General features: G+C 33.0%; 2 protein-coding genes across 2 annotated transcripts; both read left to right on the plus strand.

Annotated features, from left to right (window-relative positions):
* The first annotated feature begins 1,458 nt into the window (after positions 1-1,458).
* Positions 1,459-3,108, plus strand: LOC133194454 (uncharacterized). Its single transcript, XM_061330409.1, has one exon. It carries the CDS (start codon positions 1,459-1,461, stop codon positions 3,106-3,108), a length of 1,650 nt encoding a protein of 549 aa, XP_061186393.1.
* Positions 3,109-3,190: 82 nt separating this feature from the next.
* Positions 3,191-15,596, plus strand: LOC133194455 (uncharacterized). Its single transcript, XM_061330411.1, has 5 exons — positions 3,191-3,225; positions 7,780-8,400; positions 8,643-9,268; positions 9,544-9,704; positions 15,477-15,596. Exons 1-5 carry the CDS (start codon positions 3,191-3,193, stop codon positions 15,594-15,596), a joined length of 1,563 nt encoding a protein of 520 aa, XP_061186395.1.
* Positions 15,597-22,622: the final 7,026 nt, after the last annotated feature.

Consider the following 22,622-nt stretch of genomic DNA (forward strand, 5'->3'; position numbering starts at 1 on the left):
CTAAATTGATCAAAATAGATTATCCTATCTAATTTTACTCCTGAGCCCATACGAAACAAGTTTGACTATTCTGTTTTTGCAATTTGCCATATACGTATTGAAGGTTAAAAATTTCTCCCCCAGAAATAGATTCGGATGTGAAACAAGTTTGTATTGATACATAGATTGCTGTCAAGACCATATGCTTTTTTTAACATTCTCTTGAAAGTTTACTGTTAACGTCATAACTTGATATTCAAACTGCTGGCTATAACCATGTTGTGGCTGGAATGATATATATTATGTAGCTTTAGTCTGTTAATATTCGATTAAAGTGAATTCTATGGTGTTTCGTTGGGGCCACTCGCATCTTCGAACTCTCGCCTTTAGGGCGAAGATGCGAGAGTGCGAAGTTGCGAAGGCGAAAGTGCGAAGTTGCGTAGGCGAAGGAGCGAAAGTGCAAAGATGCGACGGCGAAGCGCGAAGATGCGAATGCGAGGGTGCGAGGGTGCGAAGGCGGAGGAGCGATACTAACATCGCACTTTCGCCTTCGCAACTTTGCACTTTCGCCTTCGCATTTTACTTCTGTGGAGCTCTTCATCGTTATGAGTTAATTTTAGTGGGCTCTTGAATGTTATTGGTACGCATGCGCTTGATTATTGTAACGGTGCCAAAAGTTAGAGTAAAATTAGACCGTCGTGCTTACTATCAATTAATTATTAAAAATTTATTAATATTTTACAGGGTTATCTGACATATCTTTTAACCTGTTAATCAGTGTACAACTAGCTTGAACATTATCATGATTATGTAACTCTATTTTAAAACGTAATGCCAACTATATGTGTGTGCACTTCAAGATACCTGTCACTTTTCTTAAATAGCATACCTTAATTCAATACCGTGGTTTAAATACAATAACATTCGAATTTCATCATGCAAAATCCTTGTTGGAAGTATATTCGCAACATGCAGACGGAACAGTTCATCTTCTTCTGCAGACGTCATTTTTATAAATAAAATTAGAGGACTCCACAAAAAAAGGCGAAGGCGAAGGTGCGAGGGGAAAAAGGCGAAGTTGCGAAGGAGCGATACTAGTATCGCTCCTTCGCCGTCGCAACTTCGCACTTTCGCCCTCGCACCTTCGAGCTTCGCCGTCGCATCTTCGCACTTTCGCTCCTTCGCAACTTCGCACTTTCGCCTTCGCAAATTCGAACTCTCGCATCTTCACCCTAAATGCGAGAGTGCGAAGGTGCGAGTGGCCTCAACGGAACACCATAGAATTCACTACTGTATTGTACTTAAGATAAAACGACAAAATAAAAAAAAAAACATTCTTTAGATAATGTTTCAGAAAATCGATACAAGAACCAAACAATATATTGTAATTTAAGATGTACCCTAAATTTGTGTTTTTATTTCTTTTAAAGTTATCCATTTCAAAATCTTGTCTTACTAGGGATCTAGACCTCCCTCACAATGAACAAGCTAGGATTCGGCACCCACTGTAAAATCCGACATTGTTTTGAATGTCTAGGTACCACAGAATTTTATTGCAAGATGTGTGAAAATGATCTGTGTGAACAGTGTAAAGAGAGACATATTTCTGATTTAGAAACCCTCAACCATGACGTTGTTATTTACCGTGAGAAATATAAATACATTCCAAGACGAGAGACCTGTGTTAAACATCCAAACATAATCTATAAATTGTACTGTCAATCGTGTGAACTCCCTGTCTGTTTCCGATGTTCAAAACACAGAAAACACCAAACAGTTGATATAAGAGCAGAATATAAAACAAAGCGTCAGCAACACAGAAAATTTATTCACATCAGAAGTGAGACTCTTTATAACAACTCTTTTCTCCTAGCGGGAATCTACGATAATCTAAAGGACTGTCACACAGAATTCTCCAACTTTCAATCAGAGATGTCAGCAAAAGCCCGGATACTTAAGAACCTTATAAACACTATGATATGTGATGTTTTACATTATATGACTCATAGATTACCAAAACAGAAGAGAAATATGAACAGACTCCTTGTCAGTATAGAGAAATTTGAACACGGATTTGAAAAGTCCGCAAACAGACCTGTTAAATTCCTTTTATTTTTAACAAAAAACAAAGTACACGAGATAAACAAAACTCCCAAGCTTACACAACACGCCCAAATCTCGCTGACCGAGGAAAAAATCAGGCTGGATGATGTCAATAAGTTACTGATCGAAATCCAAGTCATAGAGACAGGAAAAAGACAAGTAAGAAATGAATGTCTGCTTAAATTAATGTCTTCACCCGTGTTACACAGGTCTGTCACAGTGACAGATGTACATGAAGTAAGACACATTTCCCCTCTGACATCAGACCTTGTCTGGATCAGTGAAGATTGCAACCTCATCTTAACAAATATAGGAGGAGACACACTACATCGACTGAGAGATATATGGCCGAATAGTTATGGAGCACACACAGTGAACAAAACAGGTGATCTTATTTATATAGACAGGGATTATAACATTAAGAAGCTATCGAAAGATAGCAAAACCAAGACCTCACTAATAGAGAAACCAGAATCATGGAGACCAGAAAGTGTCTACTTCTCACCCTCAAATGGAGACTTACTAGTGGGGATGTGGAGTACGGATTCAGCCAAGGTTACACGGTATAGTGACACTGGACAACAAATAAAGACAATACAACTCAACAACAAAGGCCAGAAACTTTACACTATCCCTAGATACATAACGGAGAACCGTAATGGAGATGTTATTGTGTCTGACTTTTTAGATTTTGGTCGTGGTGCTGTAGTGGTGACAGAGCGTGGAGGGCAACATCGCTTTTCATATACAGGACCTCCTTCAGGAGTTGATATATGGCCACGTGGAGTCTGTACAGACGCGTTGTCACACATCCTGGTGGGTGATTTGGTCACCGGTACAGTGCAGATGATTGACAAGGACGGGCAATTCTTGTGTCTTTTAGCTACAGAACAAGGGTCGGACACACCATGGGGACTGAGTTATGATGATAAAACCCACCTTCTCTGGGTTGAATCATACAACAACATAGTTTGTGTATATAGATATATAGAGAGGCAGGACTATCGAACAAGGAATTGTAATTAGAAAGATAGATACATGCATACATAAAGACACTGGACTGTCTAAAGGCTTACTTAAAATCAATTTTTTTTTGTAAGTTAGATAAATGGCCAAGTATACACAGACACAGAACAGACAAAGGTAAATATAATCAGATAATAAAGAAGATAAACAATGGAAAATACACCTTCAAAGTTATTGTTTACTAATTGTATGGTTTTAAGTGAATATTAATTCATATATATGTATTTGTATCAGGTTGTATCTACTTAAGGTGAAATGTCACTCTGATAGGAAAGATAACATTCCAAGGAAATTATTCCAAGTAATCCAAAAAATTGTCTTACCAAAGTTTAATAATGACCATTATATAGCCAATTCAGTCAAAGCTGTAATATGTCACAAATTTTCATAATAAATTAATTTTTTTTCGCTTAAAAATATTTTGAAGAAGGATAACTCCTCTAGATGAAAAGGTAACTCTTTTAGATTTATGCATTTTTACTTTACGAGCACAGAAAACAGTGATATTCCGATTTAAAAAGCAAGCTTCATTATGTTTTCTTAAATGAATTAAATATATATGACTGTAAATATTTTCATATATACCTGATATTTCTAATTTTAAACTGAGATACACAATAATTGATCTTTCTATTCACTTTCATAAATTTTCTTCATGTCACGATTAGACATACTATTCATTTCTGATAAAGTAAGCAACGCTTCATACATCGAGCCATTTTTCATTTGAATGAAATATGGAGATAACAAACAGTATTCAATCTCAAGGTCCATTAAAAAATACATTTTGGGAGCAAAGCAAACACGGACAATCAAAACATCAGAGGTGGGATCAGGTGTCATGAAAGAGTAAGCATCCCCTGCCGACCAGTCACACCCACCGTGTGCTTCTTGTTATGATCGGTAAGTAACAGAAAATCCGTCGACAATTCAGTGTCTAATGGCCTAACAATTATTATGAAAACGTCAGCTATTATATGACATAAATTGTATTTGCTAACAAGGTCATTGTATCAACCGTAGAACTTACGAAGTGATGACATTAAACGATACTGTTGATGATTTTGTTTCGTCAACTTGTTCGCCAATATCTTACCTTGTTACCTAGTTTTGGAAATTTTTCATATGTAGAGCATGCTCTTGCGCATCGAATCAAATGAGAGATATACACTCTATATGCAGATGATAAGGGTACATATATATTGCTGCATATGTAAGGAAGTTGACGATTGAAAAGTTAAAATCATCACGTTTATCATAAAGCTTTGATGTTAGATTACCATTAACGTTTTTTTTTCAGTAAAATATCTAAATATGAAACAGATGTGTCAGACTCCGTGGTATCTTTTATTTCAAGCTCACTCGGATATGTCGTGTGGACATATAAATGGAAATAACTATTGCTAACCGATTATATACGATCAATATATCTAAATGTCGAGTTGAAGGCCACAGCAAGTGTTCTTCTCATGTATAAAATTTTGAATAAATTCTGATTCATAGGAATACAAAAATAGTTCTGCTAACAACGGGGCGCAATTGGTACCCATGGGAAATTCCAACAGATTGTTGGAAGACCTGGTCTCCAAAAACCACATAGAATCTAATGCTATTGTTGGTTATGAAAATCAGTGTCGGGAATTAATTGAAATATTGTTGAAATTTAGAGCAGAGGGATTTTTCACCTTAAGTATGAAAGGGGATACCTGTATCAACTATTGTTATGCGACAGGCTAAGAATTATAAAATATTTATAAAGCTTAACACGTCGTTAGGATTCAGTGACAAACAGATCAGCTATGCATTGGATATCGTTTTCTGTAAGATAAATTTCTTAATATAGGAAAGTCTGCAGATCTTTTTATGTTGATGAAGTTATATATATTTAACCGTCATTCTAAAACCTACTTATACATTACTACTAACTATACATTAAAATGATAAATTTAAATGACGTCAACAGAGAAAAGTGTAAAATCATTTTCCAACTTTTTTTTCAAGATAAAAAGTATAATCGTTTCACGTACTTAGAAACCTTTTGAAATTCCGGGGGACTGTACCTTACTGTACGCGTTTATTATCCTATTGATCTGTCCAGATTGTGTTAGATTGAAGTGACTTTTGAACATATATAATTAGTAAATTTTTTCTAGTTAAAAATATCTATTTAAGAAAAACAGTAACTAGTGATAATTATCAAAAATATAAAGCAATAACAGTCATAGAAATTGAAGCGCATTATTTTAACTCGATTAGTCTGTTAAAGCGGTTGAAACTAGTTGAGGATAAACGGTTCTTAAATTTGCATCCCCCCCCCCCAACGCCACAAATATACATTATTTTATTATCAATATAAAATTTACAACTGAGACTATAATTTAATCTTTCGGAAAGAATGCTTCAATATCTATAGTTTCCACGATAATTTTTAATTAAAAAAATCGTTACGACAATTGCATTTAAAGCATAATGTAAGCCTGAACCCTTTCATGCTGCCTCTGGGACTATGTCTGTATTGCTGGGTACTTATACATGTACATGTAGTACATGTAGTCCTTAAATAGCTGGCATGCATTCTTTAAGCATGGATTTTTGTTTTTAAATTTGAAGTATCAAAAATGCAACAATGTGCAAACAAAATTTTAAAATGCGTGTTAGCGCGTATCAAAAATTTACCTGCGCACGTTGCCGTTATGAGACTACATCCTTCAAAAAATAATAAACTAATGGTTCAATTTACAATTTAATGACATTCCTATTGTCCTCTGGGTAAGACACAATTAATTGAAGACAGGACCTACCTGTCGGTGTAATGATGCTATGAATGCAGTACCTTTACACCATGTTTATAGTACCTTTCCACCACGTTTATAAGGAAAATCCATATGGAATGTAAATATATCCATATAAAACAGAATTATTCCCACACTTCAAAATGAGAAGAAAACTTTTGTTATTACCTACAGTTTGACATTAATTTTTCTTACTGACAGTGTTATTCAATGTATGTGTTTCACTCTTCTTTTATTTTGATTTACTTATCTTTATCTTTACCATCAGTTTCACTTCTCGCTCTCTTTAAATTATCGGGATAGTAATGATAAGAATGTCTCCAACGCTTTAAAATTTTAAATTCAAAATAAGAAAATTCAGACCAAAGATCAATTAAAATGTTGAAATTTGTAAACCTGTGAATGGATTGTATAAATAGTAGTACATGTAAATGTATGAAATATTAATATTGATATTGAAGATTTGTATGTTTTTATTTTTATGTATGATTGTAATTTGAATAGAGGGTTTCAAGGAAGAAAAGTGTTTACACTAACTTAGTCATTCTTTTTTAATAAAGTATACAGCTGTAAGTGAAAGTTTTTAATGAAGATAGTCATATACACAAATATAATACAGAAAGTGAGGTGGTCATTGGAGTCACATCTATTCACTTTAGAACATTGAACAATTGTGTATATAGATATTTTGAAAGCATTTTACAAATACACAGAATATTCAACTGTTGTTATTGTTACTAGTAAATTGACATCAATGTATTTTTCAACACATTTGATTACATATGCGGAACTATCGATTATTTATTATTATTATTATTATTACTACTGCAACTAAACTGATAATGGAATGTTTATATTTGATTTGAAACTTATACACAGCTTCCATGATTAAATTCATTTGTATATAATTTTTTTTTTGTAAAAAAAAAGTCCTGCACCTTAATGTATTTTAAAATATTTACATTTGCAAATATTTTCTATGAATTTATTGAGGTGCAATTATGTATAATTCCGTATTACACGAAACACAACAAACCTTTGTTGATTTTGAATGATTTTGTTCTTGTAGCAAGTTAGCCTAAACGTTGTGTAGGACTGAGGCGATCTGACGCAGTTCTTGAAAATCGCATTAAATAAGGCTTCTAGGGCGGTATAAACATAAGAATGATACTCCTCGAAATATATATATAGCACTCCAGTAGTTACAAACCTGCTACGATGCATAAAACTTCTCCACAAGTCTGACCTAAGCGAGACAGCACAGTCACTGTGGAAAAACATGTAGCTTCGAAAGTTATTTATATATGAAATACGAGGGGGAATCAACTTGGGGTTAATGGAGATAATTTGGTGTACATCTTGGGTGATATACTCAACAATCCCTTATCAACCGTACCAAAGGAAGTTCCCAATACAGTATGTGAAGCTTTCCCTATCCAAACATTAATTCAAAATCGGGCAAAGAGAATTGATTCGTCACTTGGCATTAGTAAAGACAATCTGACGAAAATTTCATTGTCGATATCACAAAGAGTCAAAAAGTCTCTACGTTTATTTACTATAAATTGCAGATCTGTGAAAAATAAGACCGTTTCAATTTCAGACTTCATCGTCTCGAATGATATTGATATATTGGCCATCACGGAGACTTGGCTTGGAACTGATACGGATCAAATAGTTTTAAATGAATTAACCCCTGTAGGCTACAAAACTTATCATAAACCCAGAATTGACCGTAAGGGAGGGGGTGTAGCTATCATAGCAAGACAAAATTTAAAAATAGTTGAAGAAAAGAACCCTGGGACATTGTTCAGTTTGAACATATCGGATGCATCGTGTATTCACAGGATTATAAGTTTCGAACGTCTGTCGTGTATAGACCTCCTTCAGCCAGTCTGTCCTGTTTTATTGGGGAATTCTCTCAGTACTTAGCATCATTAGTCGTTACATCAGAAGAACTTCTTATCACAGGCAATTTCAACATCCATGTGGATAACGTCAAAAATGCGGATACGCAGAACTTCCTTAACTCTCTTGATGAGTTTGGTTTAAAACAGCATGTTGATGAACCAACCCACAAAAGGGGGCATATACTTGACCTGGTCATTACCAGAGAGTCGAACAACCTCCTGTTTTCTAAACCGGAGGTAAAAGATTCCTTATTATGTGATCTGAGAGGGAATGTGTCCGGTGATCACAAGGGTATATGTACTGTTTTGAATGTTTCGAAACCGGAAAAACCAGAGAAATTAGTGAGTTCTAGGCAATTTCGTGAAGTTAATATAAAGGACCTGAGTTCCGACCTCGATGACACCCTTAGTTTTCTGAAATTAGATGACATTTCGCTTGACGACCATGTTACGAATTACGATTCCATTGTGCGCGATGTTGTCGACAAACACGCACCTCTCTTAAGTAAAGAAATTACGTTAAGACCGAACACAAAGTGGTACTCATCTGAACTGCGCAAAGCAAAACGTGAGAAAAGAAAAGTGAAAGGGTTTGGAGGCGCACTAAACTGACTGTGCATCATTTGATTTACAAAGAAAAGTGTTCATCGAACACGAAGCTACTCGTTGAAAGCAAGCGAGACTACTATCTGTCCAAAATTAATTCTTGCGGTAAAGATCAAGGAACAATTTTCAAAATTACGAATTCACTACTTGGAGAATCAAATGCTCCTATTCTTCCCGACTGTACATCTGATTTGGAATTAGCGAACAAGTTTGGATCATTTTTCAGTAACAAGATAAACAACATTCGAGATGAGTTGGTCAGTGAAAGCAGAGGCGACACTAATTACATGGCTTTTGATAAACCATTTGAGGGCGAAGAGTTGGTCAATTTTGATCCTACAACTTGTGAGGAAGTTTTGAAAATTTTGTCAAACTCTGCACCAAAAACGTGCTGTTTAGATCCGTTACCAACCAATTTACTCAAAGAATGTGAAAGTTCAGTATTAGTGCCTCATATCACAGATATCATCAACAAATCGATATCTGAGTGTTCTGTTCCATCGAGTTTCAAGGAGGCAGTTGTGAAACCATTGCTTAAAAAACAAGGTTTGGATAAAGAATGTTTCAAAAATTATCGACCTGTCTCGAACTTGCCCTTCATATCAAAAGTTTTGGAAAAGGTCTTCGCCATTCGAATTGATCGTCATCTAGAACAAAACCGTCTTAACGATGACCTTCAGTCCGCTTACAGGAAATACCATTCCACTGAGACAGCCCTACTTCGTGTTCATCACGACATTGCTGCTGCGCTGGACAACAACAGTTGTGCAGTTCTAGTTATGTTGGATCTTTCTGCAGCCTTCGACGTCATTGACCATGGCATCTTGTACAAACGGCTTGCACACACTTTTGGTATAACAGAGAACGCTCTTTTGTTGATCAAGTCATACATGAGTCAAAGAACGCAACGCATATCAGTTGGTTCCGAAATTTCCGATCCATTACCTTTAAATATCGGTGTACCTCAAGGCTCAGTGTTGGCCCTAAAATATACTGTATTTTTTCCCGTCCGCTTACCGAGATTTGCTTGCGTCATGGTATGAGGTACCACGTATACGCCGATGATACGCAAGTTTATCTAGTAGTAGAACCAACTGAGACCTGGCTGAATGTGTCTTCTCGGTTAGTATGCTGTCTGAATGAAATCAAGTCATGGATGTCTGGTAACATGCTGAAATTAAACGAGGATAAAACTGATCTTATTGTATTTGCCCCTAAGAGTCGAATCAAAACCATGACCGAATTCAGCTTATCGTTTGGAGAAAAAATCATTCACAGTGTTCCGAATGTCAGAAATCTTGGTGCATTTTTCGATCGAATCCTATCTTTTGAAAAGCAATGTAATGCTGTTTCAAGGACATGCTACTCGCAGATTAGCAAAATAGGACGCATTAGACATTTTCTTACGGATGGGGCATGTAAAACACTTGTCCACTCTCTGGTGACGTCACGATTGGACTATGGTAATGCGCTCTTATTCAACATAAATAGCACATATATATGCAAATTGCAGAGGGTTCAGAACACGGGTGCTAGACTTATTACTAGGACAGGCAAGCGTGAACATATTTAGCCCATACTTGTTCAGCTACATTGGCTTCCTGTCAAATATAGAGTGCAATACAAACTATGTGTCTATGTTTTCAAAGCACTTCATGGTTTGGCACCGAATTATCTTTCTGAGCTAGTTTGCGAATACAGACCCGCCAGGTCACTTCGCTCGGTTTCGTCAAACAAGTTGGTTGTGCCTCGAGTCCGATCAAAAACATACGGTGATCGTAGATTCGATAGAGTTGCTCCAACACTTTGGAATCAGCTGCCAGTAGAACTTCGACAAGTTCACAAATTGGAAGTTTTTAAAAGGGAACTTAAGACTCATCTTTTTAAAAAAGCCTTTACTTGAAGTGGAAAGTGTATATACGTATGGCTTGTTTTAATATCAACGTGACTGTATTTTCAGAATGCCTTACTATTTTATAGGTGATATAAGATTGTTTTACTCTTCCGTTTTTTATGTAGATTGTTATATCTATGTAAAGCCCTTTAGAGTTCACATAAGATAAGGCGCTATATATTATTATATTATTATTTTATTATTATTTATATCCCTTCCATCTCGACTACGATGAGAGAAAAAAAACTAAAAAATATAGAGTTTTTTTAATGAAACAGATAGCCATTGAATATCCGCTTTATTTCCTGAATGATTATAGTATTTTTTAATCAACGAAAACTGCTTTTACCTTTTCACCCAAAATTCTTTTGACCGCTGGATCAGACGATTCTCACCGAAAAAAATCAGAACTTTCGAAATTATACGTGGCTTTGATATGAACATTATTCAGACTAATCTTTACTTTTCACTACGACTTTCATTAAATCTGAATATAAGAGCTTTTCTAACTTTTATGACATGTTATCTACTGAGAGGGCGGCGTGCAGAGCCAACAGAGGCAAAGACTTATTGTAAATCTTTTTGAAACAAACTAAATTTATCCCATAAGATACCCCTATCGTATAATAACATATATTGATCATCATCCTGTGAGGAGCCCCTCGATTAGCAATTTTATCTACCTGCATGAGCTCGTGTTCGAGTAGTACCCGGGACGTCACAGCCAAGATTAGACCTGTTTGGCTTGTTCTGAAGTAGCCGGGGCGGGTGCTCAAAAGTACATCAGGTATTTACGGGAATGAAAATGTAATTTGTAAAATACGTTTATATAGTTTGAATCTACACACTTAGTATGGTTGTTTTTTTTTACTATTTTTTCCCCAGGGTCCTATTTCCTTGGGCTTTCGTCCCGTTTCTAAAATGACACAGGTCTTGGGCGGGGTATTTAAATTTCATTGATACAATAGCCAGTCCAGGGCGAGGGGGAGAGTCTTGGTTATGCAGCTACAACAGCACATGTGAAAGAGAGAGAGTCAGATGCAGCCCTGACGGACAACTCGTGACCAGCATTTAAAAGTTATGTGTTAAAAAGAATTCAACACTTTGAAAATTATATTGATTAAATCCAAAGATAATCCAAACAGCATTGTGAAAGTTTAAGAAACAGTGATTTATGTGTTATTTGTGAATTTATATTCAATTTCATTTATGAAAAAATACGTGTGAGGAAAATTCAACACCCAAATTCTGAAAATGTTAAACATAGGTGCTGTGATCAGTTAATCACACTTTCCAGGACACTTCCCAGGACGGTCTGCAGTTAGACATTTCATTTTAATTATTTTTATTTTATTGTAAAAATTTAGTTTTGTTTTTTAAATTTTGTAAGAATTTCAGTTTGTTGTTTCCTTGGTTTATTCGGGTTCTAAAGGTGTATTACTCACATCTTAACACTTTTTTTAAAGAATCATACAATTCACTTTGAAATAGAACAAAAACGTATTTGCTTTGCTGAATACATCAATGTACCTTTATTTACAGGTTTACAAAAATATTTCAAACAATTTTGAAGGAACTACCCTGGGACTTCACAGGATTTGATCACGTGACCAAGTTCATTTCCCAGTGAACTTCTTAACATTGATGTTTATTTTTAAATGAGTTCAACTGAAATTTGTATATTATGTATATGTATAAGATTCAGCAGGAATTGAAACAAACTTCAAAATACAGGAAGTTCTAATCTGAATCATATATATTGAGCATCGCTTTGAATTCACTCAAAACAAGATAACCATGTATACCGACATACATGAGTAATGTATACAAAACGCAACATAACTACAAGGATAAGAAAATAAAAAAAAGTATTTTTCATACATTTCTTTTCCACGAGAATTATAAATATATCTACTTTTTGATTCTCTCTCTCTCTCTCTCTCTCTCTCTCTCTCTCTCTCTCTGTAACAGTTTTAATCCTAAGTTAAAGAAATTCAGGTCAGTCAAAAGGCTTGCCAAGATGTATTTGAATTTACTGATGCTTTAGAATTATACATATACATTCAAAGCACGACATAACTGACGTCAGGTTCTGTAACATTTTTATAATTAGAGGAAGACATTACCTGAATCACTAATATATCATTGTTATGCTTTATGTCCTCCTTAAATATATCAATAAAATATTCGTTTATATAATTTTACTGTGCCTGTAATTCTGAACAGCAACAAAAAGTCAGTTAAGAACCTATCACAATGTTATCGATGTCCAGTCTGGAAGCTATTTAATCTCTTTTTACTCTAGCAACTATTGCCAAACTATTTTGCATTTAGAGAAAAAGGACATACGTTACTTATTTGTTTATTTAAGGACACTCTATACACTGTACATTAATTTCAGGATACTTTTATATATCTAGATTGATCCACCATTTGATATAGAATAGAATCTTTTGTAATCTGCACTGTATTACATAGTTTGTTTGTTTGGTTTTTGTTGAAGCTCTCTTTCGAGAATTTTTCACTCATATTAAGACGCCACCACTTGCCGGTGGAGAGCTGCAAATGTAGACCTACACTCGACACAGAGTCATTGAGCAGTGATGAATCTTTTTCGTCCAAACACCTACTGCGACACAGGACCTCGGTTTATACTGTCTCATCCAAAGGACCGATCTCTACGTCCCACAGTGGGATTCGAACCCGCGACGTAAGGATTAACTACGTACTCCGCGACTCTAATGCAAACGCTCTAGCCAGTCACCACACTGGCAACTACATAATTTGTAAGTAATGCAAGTATTCTTAACCTTATATTAGACTGTGATAGATGAATTTAAAACTTTTAATTGAATGCAATTTTCCCATTTGAGTAAGCATAATAATGCGATTTTTCTTCGTCAGTACTTCATTGTCTATAAAGATCGTTCTTGGTTAAAAAAAAAAAAAGGTACGCAACTTCTGTTGAAAATGAACCACATGATTTTGTTATTTACTTTTTCATTCTCTATAATTTTCTCAAGTCTAAAGAACATTTTTCTTCAGTGTATAGGGTCTTTAATTCACAGTGCCTTTTATTAAGAACAGCTGTTACTGTAAAAAGTCAATTGACAATATATCACGATGTTATCGATCTTCAGTCTGAGTGCTATTTAATTTCTTCATACTTTCATAATCGACCAGCCAGTTTGAATTTAAAGATAAAGGACCAAGCATACAAAAACTCACACAACATATTTTTTGAAAGTTTGTACAGGCTTTATTATCGCTAAAACACAAAGACGTATTGATGAGGAAGTTTCTTTATCCATCCAAATTGTTGCTTTCCTCCTAAGCTATACTTCCATATCTATTTTAAAACTAAATGCATAAAAGGGGAAAAAATGTCTATTAACTTTACCTTACCTATTGTCCTTATAACTTATTTCTGATTATGTTTTGTCTAATGCACACATGCATATCTGTATGAGTATATACCTTTTAATGGGTGCTTGTTGTCAAGTCTTCGAAAGAAAAGCAGGATTTCAAAATGTAAAATTAATGACCAAATTAATTGATGCAATTATTCAAAATGAAGGCAGTTGTGGAGAAAAAAATGTGACATTGGAAAGGGGTGAATTTTTTACAGGAGTTAATGAATTGAGAATCTTCTAGGCATGATGCCCGAAGTTCAATCAAATATGTATATGACTTTACATAATAAAATATTGATTTAATTTATTAAATATTGAGAATACCCAAAAAATAAGATTTGTGTTTGGTTAAGACATGGCTCCAATGACTAATGTGAAAGCAGAGCCAGAAAAGTTTGGTGGAAACATGAACATTTGGTCAAGGAAATGTAAGAATATGGTTTAGTTATTCATTGGGTCAAGTAGATATCAAGAAACAATGAGGAAGAACTTCTATCTAATTAATATACAGGTAAATGGAAAGCTAAAGAAATGAATTAATTACTTGTTCTTCTAAGAAATATGCTTCATAACCATTTCTTTAAAGGTGATAATTAATCAAACATATTCTAGATATTGTAGAACGATAAAAAGCCTATGTAGTGCAATATTCTAATACTTTTCAAATGCAAATATGGTGTTCTATAGAAAAAAAAACTACTTGGTCATCCACTTCATTTTGTCAAGTATTTGTCAAGTACTTAAGAAAGGTGACAATAATATTCTAACGTAATGCCTGATAAATAAAAAGATTTGAATTGTATTTCCTATCCCAACCTATCGCATCTTTCTGTGTTCAGTAATTCAGAAATTAGAAAGACTACACGATAAGTATGTACAGATCCCACCTAATAAAGCAGGTAATAACATTGTCTTTGTTTGTAAAGCTCATTACTTTAATTGTATTTTAGAAGGACTAGGATTTAATTCTACAAGTGGCAATCCAATTTATACCCACGGGTCCCTTTTGAAGGAGAAAAAATTCTTCAAAATCATGTATTAGTTTTGAATATTTTTAATATTCCCAACAACCACAATGAATTTAAATTACCATGTTTGTATTGGATTCCGAAACTTCATGAAAATCCATACAAACAAAGATACATAGCGGGTTCCAGTAAATGTTCTACCAAGCCTCTTTCTTTACTTCTCACTAAAATATTAACAACAGTGAAGGAGAAACTTCAGGAGTACTGTGCAACAATATATTCGAGAGATGGTGTAAATCAGATGTGGATACTTAAATATTATAAGGTACTTTTGTAAAATTTGAAATCACAAATTTTTACCAAAATCAATAACATAAAAGTTTACGACTTTTCAACTCTGTATACAACCATTCCCCACGATAAATTAAATACCAGGCTTTTTGACATCACTGACAGTTGCTTTTTCAATAAAAATGGAACTCGTAAATTTACTTACCTTGTCATTGGTCATTTGCAAAATTATTTTGTTATAAAAATATTCTGATTCTACACACAACTACCCTGAAGTAGATACTAAAAAGATGCTTGAGTTTCTGATTGACAATATCTATGTAGATTTTGGAGACCAGGTCTTCCAACACTCTGTTGGAATTCCCTTGGGTACCTATTACACCCTGTTGAAAGAAGACCTATTTTTGTATTCAAATGAAACAGAATTCATTCAAAATATTTTACATGAGAAAAACAAATCTCTTGCTGTGGCTTTCAAATTATCTATATTCAAGGCCACATCAATTCAACAGCGACTCCCAAGACCAATAGAGAACAACAAAATGCCTAATCCAGCCTCCACTGCATCTCTTCAAGAAGTTGAAGACAGAGAATTAACTGCCATCCGATCTTGATGATTCAGTCTTTGGAAGTTTAATTGAAAGAAAGAGGTATCAGCATTTCTTATGTAAACACTGCATATCTCTCTTTCCATGACTGCGAAACCACTATCCACTCATCAGTGATTTATTTACGTCACATGCAAATTCATTTAAAACTGTTATAAAAAAATATGTCTGTGAAAATGTGTTGTTACTAAATATTAGAATACAGGCAATCTTGTTTTTTTTTTTCAAAATCAGTTGTATAATTCATTTTTTTTTTGGTTGCTGTTGAACTTGTTGCTGAAAATTTTCATTAAGCTTTATGTAAATTTATCTTTTCAATATAGGGATAAGTGCATTTTGAGAAATATGTGATCATTAAGTTTATATGTTTTTAGATTAAACTATTTGATAAACTTAAAAAAAATATTGTAAATCTATTCTCACATTTTTTAAATAGATTTATTTATTTTCTATCAAAGTTTTATTGTTAAACTATTTGATAAACGTAAAAAATATATTGTAAATCTATTCTTATCAATTTTTAAATAGATTTATTTATTTTCTATCAAAGTTTTATTGTTGAACTATTTCATCGAGTTTGATTTATTCATGTTTATTCTCAACTGAAGATTCCTGTACTTGATTTTAATCAATTAACCTAGTATAAGATTTATTCATTTTAAAATATATAAGAAAATTGAAAATGAAATATTTTATTCAAATTTATATGATTATCATAATACGTACATGTATGATATGCCACTTTGTAAAGTCTAATTCTGTTAAGGCTGTAATAATTCAATTTGGAGTACATGTGTTTTACTAGGTTTCAATTTATAGTCTTAACGTTATGAACCGCAGCTTTAAATACATTTAACAAAATTTGATTTCTTACAATTTTTTTATTCAATTTCCTGACTTATTACTTTATACCGCACTCATTTGATTGTTTACTATATGGGTAAAGCAATACATTTGTTGACAGGAGTCTAGGGACACAGTTGATCTGTCGGATCGGTGTGCAAACTTGTGAAAACACTGGTCTGACAGATCAACTGTTGCCCTCAGTCCCAGTGAACAACTGCGTACTATTTTAATTAGATCTTAGTTTTTACCCTAACAAAAAATACTATAGTTAAATAAAGTTTACTATAGTTAACTATAGTAAATCAAAGTGTCAAAGTGATCACTATAGTTAATCAAAGTTTTCAAAGTGATCACTATAGTGTCAAAGTGATCACTATAGTAAATCAAAGTTTTCAAAGTGAACACTATAGTGTCATAGTGATCACTATATAGTAAATCAGTTTTCACTAATGTAAATCAAAGTTTTCATAGTGATCACTATAGTAAATCAAAGTTTTCATAGCGATCACTATAGTAAATCAAAGTGTCAAAGTTATCACTTTAGTAAATCAAAGTGTCAAAGTTATCACTATAGTAAATCAAAGTTTTCATAGTGTCAAAGTTATCACTATAGTAAATCAAAGTGTCAAAGTTATCACTATAGTAAATCAAAGTGTCAAAGTTATCACTATAGTAAATCAAAGTGTCAAAGTTATCACTATAGTAAATCAAAGTGTCAAAGTTATCACTATAGTAAATCAAAGTGTCAAAGTTATCACTATAGTAAATCATAGTGTCAAAGTTATCACTATAGTAAATCATAGTGTCAAAGTTATCACTATAGTAAATCAAAGTGTCAAAGTTATCACTATAGTAAATCAAAGTGTCAAAGTTATCACTATAGTAAATCAAAGTGTCAAAGTTATCACTATAGTAAATCATAGTGTCAAAGTTATCACTATAGTAAATCATAGTGTCAAGTTATCACTATAGTAAATCAAAGTGTCAAAGTTATCACTATAGTAAATCAAAGTGTCAAAGTTATCACTATAGTAAATCATAGTGTCAAAGTTATCACTATAGTAAATCATAGTGTCAAGTTATCACTATAGTAAATCAAAGTGTCAAAGTTATCACTATAGTTAACTATAGTATTTTTGTTAGGGTATCTCAATTTGTAAATTATGTATGTAAATACCGAAAATTGACGAAGGAGAGTTTAACCAGTTTCTTTGTCAGTCTTTTTCAAATTTGATGATAAAGCTGTTTTTTTTTTTTTCATTTTCTTTTTGAACGGAAACTATGCATTTAGAATTTATTAAGGTAAAGAATAAGCTTTCTTCGATAATTTTAAAACATAAACATAATTTTTTAGATCTTGCCCGCAAGGTATTAAACATTCTGAACACGTTTCAGAGTAGGCTTGCTGTATTTTGACAAGATTCACACTTGTCTGTTTTATGTTTGAACATGTACATATATACATTGGTAATAACTAGGTGATCGCAAAATGCTAAAAATTGGTAATATATTGTGTATGCATGCTGTAGTTATTTTCAGCTGTTGTATTTCTTTGAAAGGTGTGTTGAATTGATAAACTGGGCATGCTTCTGTGCATCTATGCGATATTGCTTGTTATGTGACACAGGTATATTCAAGTGTGAATACTACCGTAATTTGACTATGAAATATTACACGCACGTCGTATTATCGAATTCAAATAAAGTTATCGCTTATTACACTGTTAAGTAAATATTTATATTTACTTTTTGAAAATATTGTTTGACAGGTGTTTTCGATCTCCATTGCAATATTTATATATAAGTAAAAATTAAACACTGTTCAACGACCAATAGATCTTGGCTGACAAAAAGGTAATATTTATTTTACTTTTTTTAAATGACCATAGTGCACTTTTTACATATAAAAACATGTCATAATAAGAAAATTCATTGAGTTTATTTACGGGCTCTATTAATTAAAATGAAGTACTAATTAGTTAATAGATTATTTTGAAAATATTTTTTGTTGATTGTGGAACCATATGTACACGGACATGTCAAAATAGTATTTCTATTTCTTTTTTCAAATTTGAAATAACTGAATAGTTATTTATCTTTGGGATAAGCATTGGTATGTTCTTTTTTTTTACAGCGTATAAATACATTTACCATTTAAGAACGGAAAGTCTATTTTCTCTTCAATAACAAAAATGAAAAATATATAAATTACCAACAATGTACAAGACAATAAATATATTATTGACTAAATAGACATACAGACATAAAACAGCCGTCACTCATCCAGTCAGTCAAGATCTTTGTAACACCAATATGTACAAATGCACATATACAAGGGTTGTCCGATAAAATCGTGGACAAGTTGTCTAGAGTGAAAAATAATTATCACTACGTTTTAAATTTTCACTACTTTTTAGTATATTTTTCATCATTGTATTAACAAATTTCAAATAGATATATGCTCAAATAAACAAAATATGAGACTTTATGTTGTGTGGTATCGCCTTACGGCGCACGGATGATAACGTCAAAGTATCTAAAGCAGCGTCATGCTTCCTCTTTGATAAACAAAAGTTGGATAAGCCCCACTTAAATTCGGGGATTTCATTGATACACATACTTGACTTTCCCTCTATTCCTCCATAAACAGTCGAGGAACCAATCTCGCACACACATGCAACCTTTTGAAGATTTATTAGTAAGTTATGGACAGTACATTCACTTTCAGGCAACTATCTTATATCGACGGTCTACAGTGACAGCGTCTTTCGCTATTGCCAGTAGCTGTTTGTATGTATGTTTTGTTCTACCCGGGGACCCGATCAAAAAGCTTCCGCTTAGAAAACTCCCATTTCACTTGTATACTAAAGATCTAGTGATATTTTTATATCTTTTTTCTTCTTTAGTCATTTAAAGTTTCTAAGGGCGTCATTACTACATATAAATCAAACTGAAGTGATCTCCTGTTCGCCGTAACGTCACCAAACGTTGCATTTACCACTTTCCAATTTCAAATGATCGTGATACTGCCAAAAATTAAGCAAATACCTTGAAATTTTACGCAAGTCGAGATAATAGATAGTGGATGAAAAATAGGATAATTTTTTATCCCAACCTTATCTTATTAATACTTTTATTTCGAAATAATACTTGTGTATTCGCTAATGAAACCCTGGTATTTTTTTATCGTGCGCCATAAGACCGTACCCTGTGCACAATCAAACATAGTAAATTCTTTTGTTTTGTCTATCTTTTATTTAAAAAAAAGATAATAAAATGAGCTTAAATATGATAAATAAACATTTGCTGAAAATTTCAGCTTAGTGAGCCTATTAGTTTTCGAGAAAATCGCTTTGTCTACGATTTTACCGGACAACCCTCGTATGAAATTTAATTATATTTTCAACTAAGGGTATCTATTTACCCCCACTAAAAAGAAAAAAAAGTTCTGAAAAACAGAAATCACAGTTTCTTATTTAAAAGTGGAAAACACACACACTGATTCTTAATTATCTTCATTCAAGCAGTCGAGGAAAATAACAGTTACCCATGCTTTCAGTTTTAAAATTTTCTTTCATTGAAATACTTTTGTTGAATTATGTTTAGTTTTATATAGGGCAGTAAATTATCAAATAACTAAAGAAAAATAAAAATAAAGCGCTTCAAATAAACCAAGTCCTTCTATGAAATGTTCATCCTAGAGAACCCTAATTTAAAATTAATTTGCGAGTGTAGTGCTTTTAGCATTGAATATTTTTGGTTACTCTAATGTTGACTCCATACTTTTCTCCAACCCGAATTTTAAGGGGTCTCGGAATCCCCACAACATCAGTATGCTTCAATATCAATACGACTAATGTGATCTTAAAGTTGTGGAGAATAACATCCATTTCCTGCGATTCCTGAAAATTTTTAGGGGGGCCTGGGGACGACCTCCACCCCACCCAATCCAAAATTGGGTTATGAGTGCATGAACTGTCATAATATGAAGCATATCAAATACGTTGAAATAAATAAAATTTATATAATATAACATTTGGCATTCTTGCAAAATCAACATTGCGTAGATTTTACTTATCTAGCAATCAATATCACAAGAAATGTTTTACGTCGTCTATTTCCACAGTACAAGCCTGTCATCAGTTCTTGATACAAATTAAATTCGTAAGACATTTTCCTCCGTAAAGTATTCCTATACTTCTTTTATTTTTTTCTTTTAGAAATGCTTTTAAATGCCTTCACAAAAGAAGGGATTTTTTTTAAGATAAAGATGGCGATTGCCAATCGGCAAGAATTAAATGGACTTATCTCTGCCTTGGCTTATGAATCAATTTTAAAAAATATCATAGGAAATAGTGACACCATCAGTAGTGAAATATCTTGATGTTGTTTTAGTGCAAGATACTTTAAATTGGATCGTTTTGGGAAAAGTAGCGCACATTTTTTTTTAATTAAATAATTGAATGTTACTTTGGGGTAACGCACCAAACAGATACATGGAGAGAATTCATAGATCTAAATACGGCATGTAGAATTATACTTGATGCAGCCCCTGATGCTACCTCAAAGGCATTATTTTTAATCAATTTTTGATTTGGTGACTTTACACAAATACATTTTGCTGTACAAGATATTTTACAACCTGAGCCCTGTTTACCTCCATGATTTATTTATTCTTCAAAGTTAATTCTAATGCTTATCCGTTACGTTCAGAATCTAATCACAACCTTCGCCTACCATGATACCGAACAGATTAACTTAAAAATTCCCTCAAATATTTTGGCCTTCTAATATGGAAGACTTGGCCCTTTGCACCAAATATGTCAATCTTAAAACATAATGTAGAAAAAAAAATATTCTTAACAATACAATTTTTTTGTGCTGATTTTATTTTGTTTTGTTTTTGTACATAACCGTATATATTGTAATGTCAAATCTTAAAAATGCAATATAGTAAAACTTTGGCTTACATTTCAATGTAATTATTATAATGTAAATTTTTACACTTTTTGAATTGGCTCTTACATTTTACAAATTATGCAAAAAACATACATGTAACATTGCAAAATTACAAAAGGACATGATATACAAATCAAAGGTGAATTGCATACTTTTTCTAATGAATAAACATGTCTTAGGGCTAATATATAGTTTTGCTTTGAAATCAGTTTTCCAAATTATCTAATAATACCTTCAAATCACTATAAAAATCCTCTACAGTGCATGAAGCTAATTTTGTTACAGTATCGATGCTGATTTGAATGCTTCCTTTGCTTGCTGATTCAATGCTAGTAATCCTTATCCTGATGCTGTTTTATAATTAGGTCAATGCTACCAGAAGTAGCATCATGCTACCGGAAGTAGATAATGAATTTCAGCATTGCCGTTTAAAGCAATTAAAGTGCCTTTTACAATAATTTGATCATAATATCTCACTATGTATCAATAATGTGAATACTTTAACCAATATTCTTTTTTTCTTTTTACATATTTTACTGAATTAAAACTCATTGATTTTCTGATGCTAGTAGGATAATGCTGATTTTATGTAGGTCAATGCTGGTTTTATCCTTTGCTTGCTGATGCTGATCCTGGTAATGCTGTTTTTTAAATGCTGATGCTGATGCTAGCTCAATCCTGATGCTACTAATGCTTATGCTGATGCTGGTTTATGTAACAAAATTAGTTCCCTGCACTGTAGTTTTCTTTTACTACAGTATATAGATTTTTTCAGTATATTTTTTTCCGTAACATTTTTTAAGATCATAAAATTTAGATTATATTCATTATTTTCTTGTGCATTTCTTATGGTATAAACATAATATTTTGCTAGTAATATACTGATATGCTGGGGATTGTTATAACTTGTAGTACAAATTCAACTATCACATTTTTACATGAAAGATCAAAGATAAAATATAAATTTAAACTATTATTCCACCAGTTCAAAAAAGCATTCCAAAACACTTCTGCACTTTGACAGAAATAAAACCTGTGTTCTACTGTGTCCATTTCCTTACATGCTTTAAACCTTATTTGTTATTTGTGACTTTTCTGCTACTTTGATGCATTTCAGTAATTAGAAAGCCCTTAGGAAGAAAAGTGGGGTGCACTAATCAGGCTACTTTCATTGTATTATTATTATTATTATTATTATTAGTCTCAAGTAAGCTTTCTATTTTCTTAT

The sequence above is a fragment of the Saccostrea echinata genome, unplaced genomic scaffold (assembly GCF_033153115.1).
Source record: "Saccostrea echinata isolate AGI-Se365-2 ecotype Australia unplaced genomic scaffold, CSIRO_AGI_Sech_v1 ptg000029l, whole genome shotgun sequence".
Lineage (NCBI taxonomy): Eukaryota > Metazoa > Mollusca > Bivalvia > Ostreida > Ostreidae > Saccostrea > Saccostrea echinata.